We start from the raw sequence: 17,560 nt of genomic DNA on the forward strand, positions 1-17,560 counted from the left end.
GAACAAGTGTCCTACCTCCATTCAAATCACAGCCAAAAAAGCTACAATCACTTTACCCTAAATTTAATGAGGAGACTTACAACCTGAGTCATATTTACTAAGTCTTCTATGTTTCTTTCTCCTCTTTCTTCGCCCCAGTCTATTTAAAATGCTTTTCATGAAAATGAATTGCCACACTTTCCTCTTTGGCCATATGACTCAGCTGTAGAACTGTGTATCAGATTCAGCTCTTTCATTGAAGTACAGAGATCTGCTTCTTTTCTCTGCTCAGCTACACAACTTCCATCACTGGTGACTCACTGAATTCCCTGTCCAGATTGTTACCCCATCGTTCCAAGGCCAATTCAAGATCCTTTGTTTGCTCACTCATCTCTTCCTAAGGTTTGGCTCAATTTAGGTAAAAAGTAAATTTCTGGGCTATAACCACAATTGGGTAATTCATATATGGGTCATCAAGCGTTGGCTGCATTTGAGAACATAATTTTACACTTAAATTTAAACTTCACTAAACAAAGGTAAAGTGAAAGTGAAATCGCTCAGTCGTGTCTGACTCTTTTCAACCCCATGGACTGTAGCCCACCAGGCTCCTCTGTGCGTGGGATTTTCCAGGCAAGAATACTAGAGTGGGTTGCCATTTCCTTCTGTAGGAGCTTTTCCTGACCCAGAGACTGAACCCAGGTCTCCCGAATGGTAGGCAGACGCTTTACCGTCTGAGCCACCAAGGAAGTTCTTACAAAGGTATCTACTCATCAGTTTCTCTAATCTAACTAGATGGTTAAAATTGATAGAATACAAAAATACTGTAGTATGGTTCCCTATAATACTATAGTATGAGGACAATATCAAGACTTTTTGTGCTTGTTTTCTAAATTAGATGATTATTAATAACACTGACATTTCCAAAATAAATATAACATTTCCCACTTCTTTACATATTAATTTACTTAATCCAAAACAATTGTTTGAGCCAAACATTATCCTCATTTTATACATAAAGAAATTGTAAAAACACCTACAAATTAGATATTGTATCTAATTTTGTCAGGCTCTTGAGGAAGTTCTTATTTTTCTAGAGAAAAACTCATTAGTGAGAAACATGGTTAACTTAAAATTCCAAACTAACTTTTCAATCTCTTCAATACTGCTAATGCAGGTCTTTTACAACCTAGAAGCTCTCCCACTCTACTAAAGTATTCTCTCTGTGGTTAAGATATTCCTATAGCACTTCTTATTTGAAATATGCTAAGCCTGGAGTTGGGGGTGAAGATCAGCATCAGCCCTATTCAGCTGCCTAATCAATTCATACATGAAGCATCAAATTCAATAATAACCAGGAACGTGACCTCTCGTGGCTTTTGTTAAACTTTCACCTGGCCCTGCAAAAAATATTTTTGAACTTTAGAATTTATTACCTAATTATCAACAAGGGATGGTACAACCGATTAATTAACTTGCTCAAAACCAAATTTTAAATTGTGTTTACGTGCCATCTAAATGTCAAAGTAGATAACAGTTCTACATACAGCTGACCAAATGCTGAAACTGTGCTGTGTACAACTATAAGCATATTTAAGACTAACTTAAGAAAAACATTCAACTTAAGACAATGCTTTTTCTTCCAAGGTTAGCTGTAGAAATACATATGCTGAGCCCTTTAATGTGAATCAAAGAGCATTTAGAAAATGAAATTTTTATTCAATCAGTTCTCCCATAAGCACAAAAGCAAGAATATCTAACATTTCTTTTGCAGTAAAATTACTTTATATAATCTGTGCAGAAATAAACATCTATATGTATAATGGTGATTGTGAGGAAGATGGGATGTGGGGGTACCTAGAATTTTACAAATAAAAACAAAATTAAAAAAAAAAACAAAACAAAGGTTGTTACAACACATACCTATATGAATACAATGAAAAGGGTTAAGCACTGATTCATATACATATATAATACACACACATGTATATACTATACTATATGCGTGTGTGTGTAAAGCTCAGAACTGATCAAAAGAATTTTTCTCTTAGCTAGGGATTAAACTGTTAAAGACTATCAAGTTTTTCTTTCCATCTTCTACTGACGTTTTTGAGTTTTCTTTAATTTCTGAAGCATTTCTCTAACATGTGCGATATTCTAAATATAAAACTTGCAGATAACATTTTTAAACGGATAAGAGCAATCATTATAAGAATGCAAAAACATATAGATTCCAATAATAGTGGAAATACAGCCGAATATCTAAGACCACATCTGAAAGGGGTTTTCTAAACTAAATCACAACTATCAACACGTTGCTGCTGCTACTGCTAAGTTGCTTCAGTCGTGTCTGACTCTGTGCAACCCCACAGACGGCAGCCCACCAGGCTCCCCCGTCCCTGGGATTCTTCAGGCAAAAGCACTGGAGTGGGTTGCCATTTCCTTCTCCAATGCATGAAAGTGAAAAGTGAAAGTGAAGTCACTCAGTCGTGCCCGACTCTTAGCGACCCCATGGACTGCAGCCTACCAGGCTCCTCCATCCATGGGATTCTCTAGGCAAGAGTACTGGAGTGGGTGCCATTGCCTTCTCCAACATATTAACAACAGCAATAAAGACAACTGAATGTGTTCATTCAGTCCCAGTTAATTTCATCTAACCTAAATGTTACTTGATTATTATGCAAATATTTATCAATCATCTACCATCTATACTAGGTAATAGGGCAACACTGAAGAGGAAAAAGTATCAGCCATTTATTTTATATACCCTAATATTAAACAACATATAAACTTCCAGAATTTTACAGTATTAATATTTCTTGATAAAGATTTCTCAAAATATGCATTATTTAGAATCAACAACTCACAATTCAATAATATTCCAAAGAGAACTTCCAATAACGAAGAGGGTTATCTGGCACAGAAATATGCCAGCAAAAATAAAATAGACATAATCTATTTCCGTAATTTTAAACCACACTGCCAAAATATGGAATTTAATGTTCTTACATAATTCTCAAAGTATTTTTCTTTCCATCTATTCCCGATTGCCTTATTTAAAAAAAAAATTGATTTTTATATCACTTGGCATTTTATGTGCTTTGATAGAGTACATTTTGCTTTATTAAACCACAATGTGTTTAGGCAGCACTAATGTATTAAAATATGCATCTTAAAAGTGAAGAGATTTCTTGCCAACAGTTTTAATTCCCCATGATAATCAGATGGTCTAAAAATACTTTAACTGGTAAACTGGTATAACATATAAATGTCTTATCTTATTATGACCTTTCACATTGCTCTCCCCACCCCAAATGCATCAGTAACTTTACTGTAGTTATAATTAGGAGGCATACAAATACATAAATATTATATGTTCTATATTAAATATAAATATAAATTTCACCAAGAACAGTTCTACTTAGTTACGCTCACTGAGATTAATAGGTAGGCAAAACTATAAAAACCTTCCTGTGAAAGGAAGAGAGAGGAGAGTGAGAATTGGGAATGACTGCTAATATGTATAGGGTTTTTTTCTGGGGTGATGAAAATATTCTTAAATTAGACCGTGGTGAAGGTTGCACAACTTGAATATACTAAAAACAACCGAACTGTATGCTTTAAATGGGTGAATTTTATGGTATGTGAAATATATCTCAATAAAGTTGGAGGGAAAAAAAAACCTCCATATAAAAAAATTCATCAAGTCCCAGTCTCTAAAAGCATCCATGGGTATAAAACTACCGCTTCCCTTATTGTCCCGTTATTATATCATCTAGCATTTTATTAACTAAGGGATTTATCAACTTTAAAGGTAACAATAGAAATTATAATACCCTGCCTTTGGACAGTTGCATTTTACATTAAACAACTCAGTTTTGCCTAAGTCAGTGGGAGCTTTAAACAATTACTACTTCATATAACTTTAATAAAAACTAATTGCTTCAAAAAATTCTGTACAGGTTCTTATACCTGGTAATCCAAAATGCTGAATCCCAAGCCTTTATGATCTTTCACTAGTTCAACAATCTTGACTTCAGAAGACCACAGTGCTAATTCCCCATCATCATCTTCTTCGGTATTGACATCTACATTGTATTCAGCCTGAAATAACAAGGAACATAAATGCTTCAAAACACTCTCCATTCAATACTGAAAAAAATGAACACATCAGCAATCTCATTGCTTCTCCTCAAACTGAGGATACTTTTTGGCATGCATAGTTTTTCTTTTTAATTTTTTAAAAGGGGCATGCACTGGGGCACATATACTTAATATAAAATCTTCATGAAAATTAAAGCACTGAAAAAAACCAGACTGTTCATATAGTTTCTTTTTTTAAGTTAAAGTATCTGTTTCATTCAAAGTATTAACACTGACCTCTTATACTAAAATGAGTTCTGTCATCCCATTAGAAGCATAAAAGGAAAAATATGCAATTTAAGAAAATATGAAAACATCACACAAAGTCAAAGCTTATAAGACATTTCAGTAGCAACACCTGAATTTATAATTACAATGAGAGGAGAAAGATACCAACACAGAGAAAGGCTAGGATAGGACACAGAGATACCACTTCTTTTGGCTCCTAGAAGTTTTCAAGAAAAATTTAACTAGAAAAGTAAGTTGAAAAAAAATCCAAGTCTTTGGGACTCATGTAAGTCTAAAAACAGGTGAAAGCCAGAGTTGAAACAATGAAACCCTGATCCTGGAGGAAGTAGGCGTGCACAACTGTCCACAGTACACAGATCCTTGGTTACTTTCCCTGACTTCACACTCCTATACCCCGCTACTTCAAGCTCCCTCCTTTCAGGGAGAGTCACTGCCATTTAGAATTCTAGGAAGCTAAATGATAGAGTATCAATGAGTTGACTATGCAGAACAGCTGCTCCAATCTTCTGCTTTTATACTATTTATAGCATTGTATTATTTTCATGCCTCCCAGGTGGCGCTCTGGTAAAGAATGTACCTGCCAATGCAGGAGATGCAGGTTCAATCCCTGGGTTGGGAAGATCCCCTGGAGAAGGGAATGGCAACCCACTCCAGTATTCTTGCCTGAAGAATCCCATGGAGAGAGGAGCCTGGCTGGGGCTACAGTCCATGGGGTCGCAAAGAGTCGGACACGGCTGAGCGACTGAGCACACACACACACACATATTATGTTCATGTGATTTATCTTTTCCAAAGAGTCTAAACTTCTAATTAAGGCTCATGAATTATCTTCTTTTTCTTTGTGGCCTTGGCAATTAACAAAATGCCTAGCTTCTGGGCTACACTGATGTGGGCTATCATAGAGTTTACCATGGTCATCCCCTCAACACAAAATACTGCATGGCTCATAGTAGACAATAAATGCTTGTTCAATACATAATGAATCAATAATCTATGTTTGAGTGGCCTTCCCTTGACACTCTTTCTAAACAAAGCTATAAGTCTTTAAGAAGTCTACTTCTAAAAACTTTGAATGAACTTAGTAAATAAAATGGAGAAGGGGACGACAGAGGATGAGATGGCTGGATGCCATCACCGACTCGATGAACATGAGTTTGGGTGAACTCCGGGAGTTGGTGAGGGACAAGGAGGCCTGGCGTGCTGCGATTCGTGGGGTCACAAAGAGTCAGACACGACTGAGTGACTGAACTGAACTGATATCATTCCTACAAATATAATTTTGAGTGACCGGTTTAAGAAAATCCATATAACAGAATCAAAGCTGGTGGTCATGACACTCCTCTATTATGGAAGAGTAAGGCACCATAGCTAATACAAAAACATTTTAAAAATTAGGGCTGGACCAGATCTCAAACTGTCCCTGAAGGACATGGTAGTTGAATCTAAACAAGGGAACAATTTCTTGGTTCTTGGATAATAGAATTTGAAATAAGGGGGAATATTTTGGATCAATAAACTTCTGTTTATATCAGTCTGATGTGAGGAAATTATACATTTAAAAAGAAACCTATACTTTCCAATAAAAAGTAAAGTCACAATGGTTAATACAATATGATTGATGTTTTACTGGGGCATTTAATACCTTCACTGATTAATGAGCATTAGAATTTTGGCTGAGCTGCCTAACCAGAGAGGGTTTAAGAACCTAAGATTGCATTGAGATAAATGAGAAAGAGACAGATGGAAAAGAGAGCCAGATTTTAAGAAACCACATGTGATTTTAAAACCCAAGTTTATATAAATTTTAAGGCACCAAAAGTAGATATTATATGCCAACCTGAAATATATATCACTTTGATACAATCAATTCTGCATAAATACGGTATTTACAGAATAGAAAGCAATCAACTAATGGCCAGCAAGGTTGACATTCAGCATAATTCAAAGCTGTTGTTTACCCATTGTGGTAAAGCATGACGGATGGGAGCACAGAGTCAGCAAGCTGAGTTGGTGATTTACACACACCGTAAGATTAGATTAACGGCATTTTTATCAACCTTTTGAGGTAAGCTATTGCCCACATTTAATTTTAGTAAAGACTGCAAAAATCACAAAGTGTGGTACTTGAGTCCCTTTCTTGAAATACAAATACCAAGATAAACATATAAAAAAATTATCAGCAACAATCAATGATTTACTAAACATTTCTTATATGCTCAGTAAAGAATAAAAACACCTAGAGATACAAAATAATTTTAAGATTTGGTCTTTGCCCACAGGAGCCATAAAAACAAACTCAACATACACTAAAGAATCTGTGACTACAGGACAGTACTAACTCTTGTATTTTAGGAAATCACAAAACAAAGACAGGTGGGTGGGAGGAGTTGAGAACAGCCATCACTAATTTTCAGTGAGCACTGTCTTTATGCAAGACATTATACTAAGAGCGCACACGTTACTTCAATTCCTTCTCTCACCATTGTTAAGGTACGTACAATAAGCACCCTTGTGTTCAGAGGAAGGAGATCAATAGAAAGTCAAGCTATTTGCTTATGGATTCAAAATCATTAAGAGGTAGAGGCAGCATTAGAGTCTAACATATCTTGAAAATCAGATGGTAGGTGGGTAAAAGGACCAGCCCTGTGCATCTAAACTGGTGTTAATGAATCATAATCTAAAAGAGTCCAGAAAGGGAAAAGGTGACATAAAAAGATAAAGCTACAAATAACATAAGATGGCAAAACCTGTGCTTAAAACTGTTTTCATAATTACAATGCTCTTTAAAAAAAGACTTCCAGAGGAACAGAAAGTGTTATTTTATTCTCTGACCTTAAAAAGGCTTTTACAGCAATTTTTAGACTCACTTCAAAATTGGTCATAGATCTTCATGTTTTTAAAGCTCTGAAAAAGGGAAGTCCATTAGATATTCAACACTTACCAACATCTTAAACTTATTAAGATAAACTGAGTAGAATTGGGAGCTAAAAGTAACGAGTTCAGGCAATTACCAAAAAGGGGTTTTCTAAAATCAAAGAGCATGCACATTAATGTCACCAATCTTTCAAGTGAAAAAAATGACATTAATGGAAAGTAACCATCTGAAAAGCTATACATTGTTTTCTTTGAGAGATGCTGTTGTCAAGTAAGAGAGGTAGGAGGTTTTTCCCACCTCCTTCATATCTCAATACATTCTCAGGGCATCTTTGATGACAGGACTTGCTTATGAGAACCACAGTACGTGTATCCATTCAGTACCTTCACTTCAGGAGGGGAGACTTCAGTGGTCCTTGGTTCATCTACAGAGGCTTCATCATCAAACAACCGTCGACAACAAACCAAGGTAAAGGGAGGTGGCACTTCTTTAAGAAAGGAGACTGCTTCTCGGCGAGATTTCCCATAGAGCTGCACGCCATTGACCTAGAAAGACAAGGGATAAGTCAGAATTGAGGAGGTCCCAAATGGAAAAAAAAAAAACCTCTTGCTTACATCAATCTATCAAAATAAAAACAGGATATCACTTTCTTTTCCCTATAAACAAAAGGGCCTAAGTGTAATCATTTTAGTAGTAACAATAAAAAAAAAAACCAGAAATCTCTAAAACTGATAAAAATGAAGGTTAAGGTTTTACTGAGTTTGGTGAATAAAGTATACAATGTGCTCAGAGTTCAACTATTACTGGGAATGTGATTTGCCTAATTTTTCACACCTCCCTGCTTTCTCCTTCCTATATCCCAAAGTATTCTCTCATTTACTCCCCATCTCTCCTTAAACACACTAAACACCAATTACAGCCTTAAGACCCCTTCCTTTTGCTTTTTCATTTTGTAGGCATATCGATAGAGATATTAACACTGATTTTTAAGGCTGTTACAAACTGTTCAACTTACAATGCATAGGTAACAAAATCTAGGATACTAAGCTGTCAAATTTAGCATCAGCTCACAATTTTCTTTCTCATTCCATAAACTCAATATCATCCTAGAAAATCACCTCTATAGAAAAAAAATCACATAACTTTGCCTCAGATTTATTCTTACACACTCTGCCCTTACACAGCCATCAAGTGTAAGAAGTGTGTCAGATTTCCAAATTATTATACACAGGGTCCCACATGTTTAAAAGAACAAAACGGTAATCAACTGTTCATTATTAATAATTATTGCTTATCACCAAAAGATTATTTAAATTTCATATATTTAGTGCATAGTAACAATTCTTTGCACTAAAGATTTAGAAACATTAGTTTATTCTAACTAGTTTATTAGAATAAATAAACTAATAAAAATAAGTTTATTCTAATTTTTCATACATATGACTTTAGCTCCAGGAGCTCTCTCATACGTCTGCCACTCCCAAAAAGCTAAGGTATGAACACAATCCAGGCAACAAATAATCTTTTCACATATGACTCCTACCTTCCTGGGAGAGTTCAGCAGCATTATTAGTTTTAAAGGTATTTCTGGTCTGGTCTTAATTTCTGACAGGCGCAGTGCTAATGTCCAGATAACTGACAGGGCTGACTTTCCTGGGAGAACCTTTCCACAAAATCTATCATTGCTCAGGGAATACGAGCACAGTGGTTTGTTAGAAGCATCCCATCAACAGTGGTTTGAGCCCCGTCATTCATCCCTTGGAACTACTCTCGCCTATAACATACCCAGCACTTAGCATCAGACCAGACATAATCTCCCTGCCTCTTAATTATTTACAAAGAAATCACCACATAGTAAAGAGGCCCACATGTGCTTCAGGGAACTAGTCCTAAGAAGTCTCCCAGGACTTCATGACTGAGGAGGGGGTCCAGAGGAGAGCAAGTTATCGGATGAAAGATTTTTTCCTGGAAGAACTGCAAGTCAATCTTCACACAAAAACAGGGACGGAGATCCATGTCACTGCTCACACCATATCCATGGTGCCAACCAGCACCACAAGCACAGAAAGTTCTAAAATAGGGAGTAATTCATACTGAAAATAAAGCAAGTGGATATAACCAAAGCAGGAACTCTACCCATGCACAAGTATTTTAGTTTGTGCTTCATACTACTTCAATAAATTAGAAAATCACTTTTCAGGTTTTTATCTTGGAGTACATTTAAATATTTATTTAGCTCATTATTTATTCATTTGAATTGTCTCCAATTATTATAGCAATGCCTGGTGGTCCTCTTCGCCACTCTCTATCACTAAAGGGACTGGTCACATTTCCCATTAGCAACTCCTATCTAAGGGGATTTATGGCCACTGTAAACAGCTGCTCTGGGCTGAGACTTGGCACAGTGTTCTAACCCTGAGCATATTTGTGTTCCTGGTTTTAAGCTCTAAGCAGTACATTAAACACACACACACAGTTTAGGAGTTTATTTGGCTAACTTTAAGGGACTTTTTAATTTCTATATTTGGTTGCTCAGAAGAAGCCAATTTTTATTTTAGAGTTTACAATATTTTTCTAGACTCTTGAAACCCTCTTAAGTACTGTCAAGTCTCGGTTATTCAGAATTCGGGGCTAGAAAACACACACACGTATTCATCTGCAGAGTATATAATACTGTTCTAGTATCGTCCCACTACTTCATTCAATCCTATCCCATAAAGGTTGCTTATAACTTTACATGGTGGTGATGTTGCCAGTGTCTCACAATGAGATAATGTATAAAGCATTATCTTTACGTGTTTGATATTTCACTAAATCCCCACAGAGAGTGAAGCAGGCATTTATTGATGAAGAAAATGATTCTCAAAAAAAAAAGGGACATGGTAGGACATATGGTTCAGCTGGGGCAAATTCAAAACCAAAAGCAGCTCTTCTGGCTTCCAAATCTGTGCTTCTTCCCCTATTCCAAGTTCCTTCACCAGAAATCAATACTTAAGAATTCAACCAGTCTGCATGCTACCTTGTTACAACACATTCTATTACAAGGCAGAAGGCCCTTGGAATTCCAATCTCAGCTAAGGCACAGGGGACTCAGCTGATGGGTGGGATCACCCACACTTTCTTTACTCAGATCCAGCCAACATTTCTTTATCACTTACCATGTACTAGTAATGAATTATACACTGCAATTGAGTTGTAAGCTAAAAATGCCTTAAATGATACATTTTATGTTATGTATATTTACCACAAAAAAAGTATACTAAACTGCTTTTTACTTATATTTCTGTATCTCCCAAATAAATATATCCCATTTCTCAATAACTCATAACTACATATTATGGAAATATTTTCCAAATGGCCTCCAATCTGTAGATTATCATGTGTGATACCATAAAATTAGGCCATATACTGTGCAAATAAGAAGAGAAAGACATGATTCAGCACCAAGTTCCCATAAATGATAAAGTCTAGGGCATTAATTCACATTAAGCATCCCAACATCATTTCTTGAACACATAAAAAATAAGCCATTTATTACACCTTAAAACAGGATCCCAACACCTGGCCTCCTATGCTTATGAACAAATTTGCCAATAGCCACAGTACTTTTTTCTCCGACCTTACAATTCAACTCGAAATTCTCAACATACTCCTCCAGGTGAAAGAACACTACTTTTAAAAAAATCCAACAAGAAACCTATTTGCTATCCTTGCCACCTCACTTTAAACAAATACAATTTTAGAAAGAAATCTCTACTTCCAGGCCCATGAAATTCTAATCTTGGCCAAGGCAACTAGGTTGATTCTATTACACCCAACTTAGGATTTCTTGTGGATCTAACACTTGGAAGAACCCTTTCCTACACAGCCTTCTCTAAGTTTGGCTACTGCCCACATTTTTTTTTTAGCCGCTCTGAAAGTAGTGTGATGTACTGAAAAACCAGTGAAATGGGAGTTACAAAAGATGAACTAAAGTCATAATTCTGTCAGTGGGTAAAGTTGGGGGACATCAATGTCTTGTTTTCTTATCTATAAAATTAAGGGCTGTTGCTTGGATTTGTCTGCTGTGTTGATGATAGAACTTTCCAATCTAATAAAATCTCTCAAGGAGTCATGTCAAAGCATAAGTGCTCTAGAATTGCTCCAACTGAAGAGAGGCTCAGAAACCTGAGTAAGCCCACCAGAGGCTGCCATCTTGGGGGGAGGGAGTCCCAAAGAGACCGTTTGAAAGCCAGTCAGTAAAATATTAGCTGGAGGTTACCAAAACCCTCAAATAAATACAAGTGCATGTTTCAAACAAGGATCAGGGATTAGAGTCTTTAAAAAAGGATTTTGAAAAAAAAAATTATGCTGTCAAACTGAAGTGGGAAATTAGGTTCTTTCTTAATCATGAAAATAAGCACTCAAAAAAAGAACATCCCAGGAGTCCCAAAGGATAGAGATAATGAACTGAAAGTATATCATCTGCTTCTCTTATCACTACAAAAAGTTGTTAGCATTTTTCTTCATGTTTATTTTTTCTAGCTTTATCTAGATATAATTGACATGTAACATGTACAAGTTTAAGGCATACAATGTAAATGACTTGATAAATATATTGTGAAATCATTACCACAATGAGGCCAATTAATATTATCTATCACCTCACATAGTTTCCATACTGTGTGTGTGTGCTAAGAATACTATCTACTATTTCAGCCACTTTCAAGTATACAGTACAGTTTTGTTAAGTATTTGTTGTTGTTGTTCAGTCACCCAGTCATGTCTGACTCTTTGCAACCCCATGGATAGTCAACAAGTACTTTTCAGTTTCTAGTAGCTCACATTATATTGGCATTGGTGATATAACTCAGTGGATTTCCGGTGAGAACACATTTTCCTACAACTTAAAAATTCTTGTGCTGTATCTTTTTTCCCCTTCAAAATTTTTACCTCAAGAAGTTCATCCTCTGGCTGTAGGAGGTTCAGTGTATCAAGAGGACCACCTGGAGCAATCGAAGAGATATAATGGTGCCCATCAAAGGAATCCACTTCCATGCCAAGCCTCAGAGTGTGAATGGGCAGCAGCTGCACCGAAACATAGAGGAGTAATAGAAACATGACATGGACACATCTGGCTGGTAATTCTCCATCAAATGTCACTTTGACATGATAGTCCCACCCCTTGAGTCAGATCACGAAAATCCTCAAAGAGACAATAACTGGAAAAAGCCTCAAGTAAAATATGAAGTCATTTGTCATCTTGTTCTCACTCTTTCCCTTTCAGATTCCCTGGGAATAGAGACAGACAAAGTCTCCAATGCTAAGCTCTGGCACTCCAAACTTCCAATTGGTCCCAGAACGTATTCTGTGTTTCACTTTTCTGCAGGGCTTCTCATCCCTCCTTTTTATATGTAACTTAAGTTCCATTCACACCTCAATACCAAAATCAGTGTCACTTCCATGAAGCCCTTCCTGATATTTGAGTTAACTCACCTCCACCTGGAGGTGATACAAGGGTGGCTATAAGACTATCCTGTACACATCTCCATCACAGTGCACAACACACTGTGTTTAAAATTCCTATTTTCTTTCCCTCTCCCACAGAGTCCATAAGACTGTTCTATACATCAGTGTCTCTTTTGCTATCTCGTACACAGGGTTATTGTTACCATCTTTCTAAATTCCATATATATGCGTTAGTATACTGTATTGGTGTTTTTCTTTCTGGCTTACTTCACTCTGTATAATAGAGAGGGAGAGGGTGGGAAGATTTGGGAGAATGGCATTGAAACATGTAAAATATCATGTATGAAATGAGTTGCCGCCAGGTTCGATGCACGATACTGGATGCTTGGGGCTGGTACACTGGGATGACCCAGAGGGATGGAATGGGGAGGGAGGAGGGAGGAGGGTTCAGGATGGGGAACACATGTAAACCTGTGGCGGATTCATTTTGATATTTGGCAAATCTAATACAGTTATGTAAAGTTTAAAAATAAAATAAAATTAAAAAATAAAAAAAAAAAATAAATAAAATAAAATAAAATAAAATTCCTATTTTCTTAACTGCCCCCCTGCTCGAGGGTATCTTTTCTCTCTATAACCTTAGGCCCTAGAATAGTACCAGGCCCCTGAAGATGGGCTCCTAACATGTTATTTGAACTGATTCACGAAAGATGGTACCTCTTTCAAGTGTCTTTTCCATCTCACCCGTTTAAGTTAGAATACTTTCTGATGTGGGGGAGGCATAGGTGTGAAATAAAGAAGGCAATCGTTATTCCACTCTCGGAAGGTAAGAAAATGAGCGTCCTGGTGTTGTTGGCTATAAAGATCAAGGGCATTCACCAAACTCCACGCCCTTCACTTTCAAAACTGGAGCTAATGATTTCTCACTGTGGCTATATACACTCAAATATGGTAAATGGTACTAATTATGATTTATAGTCCCTATATCAATAGTCCATTTACCTAAAATACCAGGCCCATCTCTAATGGTGTATTTGCTGAGGAGAAAACCCTACACAAGGTGGCAATACACTCATGACATGACTCTTCCCCTCATATTTCCTTTTCTTTGTGATTATTTATCCTGAAGCTTGTCACCTCCCCTTAGTCATCTGCTCTGAGTCCCCAGAGTTCCACACGCCTTGCTTCAGACACCACCTGGGGCTCATTTCCATTCCACTACAGACACACAGGCAAATGTGAAGTGGCAATGAAGCCAGCTGACTGTGGCTGCAAGGGCTTAAATCAGGCATGAGGAACTTGGGCTAATTTTCTGAAAATTAAATGCTCTTGACCAAGCACCTCAGGATCGAGCAAAGAGCTGTTTTAGCAGTGTGAAAGTAAGACTGATTTTATTCTTGTTTCTTCTCTGTGATTTCTTCATTTGTCACTGCTGCTATCTCATTCTGTTTCATCATAGTACCCAATCTTTTACCATCACGCTAGGAGATATTAGCGTCCTTTCCTTTAGCACTGAAAGGTAAATAAAAGCTCTGAGAAATGTACCCATCCAACTCGGCCAACTCTCTTCCTTCCTTCCTTATGAGCCAAACACTAGAGCAGAGAGTGGCCAGTGGGTCCCTGTAATTCATCCCCAAATGTTTGCTGAAGTCTGCTTGCAAGAGCAGGTTGTTCCATTTTCAGGAATTCTGCAAGCCAGTTGTTGATGACAGCCATTATTAAACATGAAATTATACAAATAATTAAACAAATAAAGTATCATTAAAAATAAATTAGTAAGTGAATTTAACAATTTTAAAAATAAAAAATAAATTTATAAATAATAAATGAATTTGTTTTTTATTTAGCAATTAAACAAATAAATAAATATTAAAAAATAAATATTGTGGAGCTTCCTCGGTGGTCCAGTGATTAAGAATCCACCTCGTAATGCAGGGGACACCAGTTCAACCCCTGCTCTGGGAAGATCCCACAGTCTCTATCCTATGGTACTAACATCTAGTGTAGAAGACAGATAATATAAACAAGCAAGAGAGCAAGCAGACTCAAGCAAAACAAAATAAGCCAACAAACAATGCACCAAGAAACAAGTGAAATATAAACCCCAAATTACTGTGGTAAGTGCTATGAAGGAGCTAATCAATGTCAGGACATCAGACACAACCGTGATGGCTGTTTTGAAAAGTTGGTCAGAGTAGGTTTCATGCAGATGGGGACATGTGAGGTGAGACTCGAAAGATAAGAATGAGTCAGCCCTACAAAGAACCTGCTGGTAGATTGCGTGGAAGGTAAGTGAAAAAGGTATTTGCTAAATTTTTGGTTTGAGCAACAGGATAAACAGTGGTAGTAATTCCTACATAGAAATAAGTGCCCAAATTAAAACACACATTGCTGCACAGAGAGATCTTTGCTGCTTGTATAATAGCATGTCCCCATAAAAAATAGAAGGATTAAGGAGGGAATTGATCCCAGGCTCCCCTCCAAGCCCCTACTGCTGCTAAGTCGCTTCAGTCATGTCCGACTCTGTGCGATCCCATAGACAGCAGCCCACCAGGCTCCGCCGTCCCTGAAATTCTCCAGGCAAGAACACTGGAGTGGGTTGCCATTTCCTTCTCCAATGCATGAAAGTAAGCCCCTTACTAACCCGCTGTATTTCCCTTCTCCATGGAACAGCTGATGTCAGGAACAGGTTGGAGCACCACAGAGCAGCAGCAGCTTACTCAAGGAATCCCCTGCCCACGAGATGCAGAACTGTGCCCCTCTAGGCTACTCCCCTAGATATCTGTAAATACCACATGCTCCCTACAAGCTTGCATGAAACACACATGCTCCACCTTCAATCATACTGAATAGATAAACCAGAAATGATGTTTACAAAATCTGTCAATCTAAAAGAAGCCTACCTAATATTAGTTCTAAATCTAAATCTGAGTACAGCTGGGTTTCTGAGACTTGATGGTACATGGCTCCAGGTGTCTCTGTGGGAGCAGGACTATTTAATTACTTGTCCCAGCTGCATTTAGCAACTAAACAAATCAACCATTTCATCTGTCTCTTTCAGTAGTCCACCCTTTCGGAATTCTGAGAGCAGAAAGTGCTAAAATGACAGGAGTAGGTGTCAACAGATGATTGATGCCTTCACACACAAAGCACGTTATGCTTTTTGCTGCTAATTCAATGTGCTTTGTAAGGGGTCCTACTTAACTTGACAAAGTTAATTGAGCAGCAGGATGTTCATGATCCTGATATGACAAGTAAAGGGTACAAGGAAATGGATTCAAGGAAAGTGTGACCATTGGGTGATTTACTGTAGATGCTAAAATGATGAAGATCAAATGAGATCAAGAAAGCTAGAGGCCTTCAACCTATGAGTGGAGAGAACAGTCAGGAAACAAGCTGCAGTTCATTCATTTTATCTTGTCCCTCAAACAAGATATCAAAGTATTCAAGTGGGAATATAAATGTTGCTCTGGGGTTAAAAAAAAAAAAAAAAGCTTCTGAAAAGGAATAGCTATGTCAGTGGCATGGGGAGGAGGCTTCCAAAACAGTTGAACTTAAAATAGAACAGAAAGGATCCTATGATTAGTTCTTATACACACACACTCTCTCTCTCTCTTTCTTTCACTAGAGATATTACATAACCATTTATGTTTAAAGATTAGGTAGAAAGACTTGGTAAATTTACCCCAATTAAAAACAAACTTTCCAAGAATGTGGCTACATTTTAAACTAATGATGAAACACAGGATACTGGCCTCCAAAGTGAGGTATATTCACGCAGAGGTTGTGCAAGACAGTCAACCTAGTAGAGCTTGATTTATATTGGTTTCTCTCATCTGTCTAAAATTTTAATTCTGGGGAATTCCCTGGCAGTCCAGTGGTTAAGACTCCATGCTTTCACTGCCAAGGACCCATATTTAATCCCTGGTCAAGGAACTAAGTTGCCACAAATCACATGGCGTGGACTAAAAAAAATTAAAATTTTAACTCTGAATGTTCAAAAAATAAACATTACATACTCTGCTCTAGAGAAATATATTGAAGATCTCTTCAGCTTCCTTACACCGAGGTCAAGCATCAGCTGTCATTTTTCATTTCAGATAGCATTTGTTACCTGTCTGGCCCAAGAGATATTTGAGCTTTTGACACCTAACCTAACACTCTGCATCGGACCTTGCTTCTATCACCAGTCACGTCCACAGCTGGGTATTGTTTTTGCTTTGGCTCCATCCCTTCATTCTTTCTGGAGTTATTTCTCCACTGATCTCCAGTAGCATACTGGGCACCTACTGACTTGGGGAGCAGAGTACATCATGAGAAACGCTGGACTGGAAGAAACACAAGCTGGAATCAAGATTGCCGGGAGAAATATCAATAACCGCAGATATGCAGATGACACCACCCTTATGGCAGAAAGTGAAGAGGAACTAAAAAGCCTCTTGATGAAAGTGAAAGTGGAGAGTGAAAAAGTTGGCTTAAAGCTCAACATTCAGAAAACGAAGATCATGGCATCTGGTCCCATAACTTCATGGGAAATAGATGGGGAAACAGTGGAAACAGTGTCAGACTTTATTTTTCTGGGCTCCAAAATCACTGCAGATGGTGATTGCAGCCATGAAATTAAAAGACTTACTCCTTAGAAGGAAAGTTATGACCAACCTAGATAGCATATTGAAAAGCAGAGACATTACTTTGCCAACAAAGGTCCGTCTAGTCAAGGCTATGGTTTTTCCTGTGGTCATGTATGGATGTGAGAGTTGGACTGTGAAGAAGGCTGAGCGCTGAAGAATTGATGCTTTTGAACTGTGGTGTTGGAGAAGACTCTTGAGAGTCCCTTGGACTGCAAGGAGATCCAACCAGTCCATTTTG

At 37.5% G+C, this 17,560-nt stretch overlaps 1 protein-coding gene across 4 annotated transcripts in view; it reads right to left on the minus strand.

The window, feature by feature from the left end:
- Nucleotides 1-17,560, minus strand: part of PATJ (PATJ crumbs cell polarity complex component) — a 383,451-nt gene that overhangs the window by 292,158 nt on the left and 73,733 nt on the right. For all 4 annotated transcript variants that reach the window (XR_008715910.1, XM_055585657.1, XM_055585656.1 and 1 more), the window contains exons 15-17: nt 12,176-12,310; nt 7,627-7,788; nt 3,949-4,080 (exon numbers count right to left, since the gene is read on the minus strand). Coding sequence is in view for 3 of the 4 variants with exons in the window: in XM_055585657.1 (XP_055441632.1) it covers nt 3,949-4,080; nt 7,627-7,788; nt 12,176-12,310 (429 nt within the window). In the remaining variant the exon portion in view is untranslated. The remainder of the gene's footprint in view (nt 1-3,948; nt 4,081-7,626; nt 7,789-12,175; nt 12,311-17,560) is intronic.

The sequence above is a fragment of the Bubalus kerabau genome, chromosome 6, assembly GCF_029407905.1.
Source record: "Bubalus kerabau isolate K-KA32 ecotype Philippines breed swamp buffalo chromosome 6, PCC_UOA_SB_1v2, whole genome shotgun sequence".
NCBI classification, from domain to species: domain Eukaryota; kingdom Metazoa; phylum Chordata; class Mammalia; order Artiodactyla; family Bovidae; genus Bubalus; species Bubalus kerabau.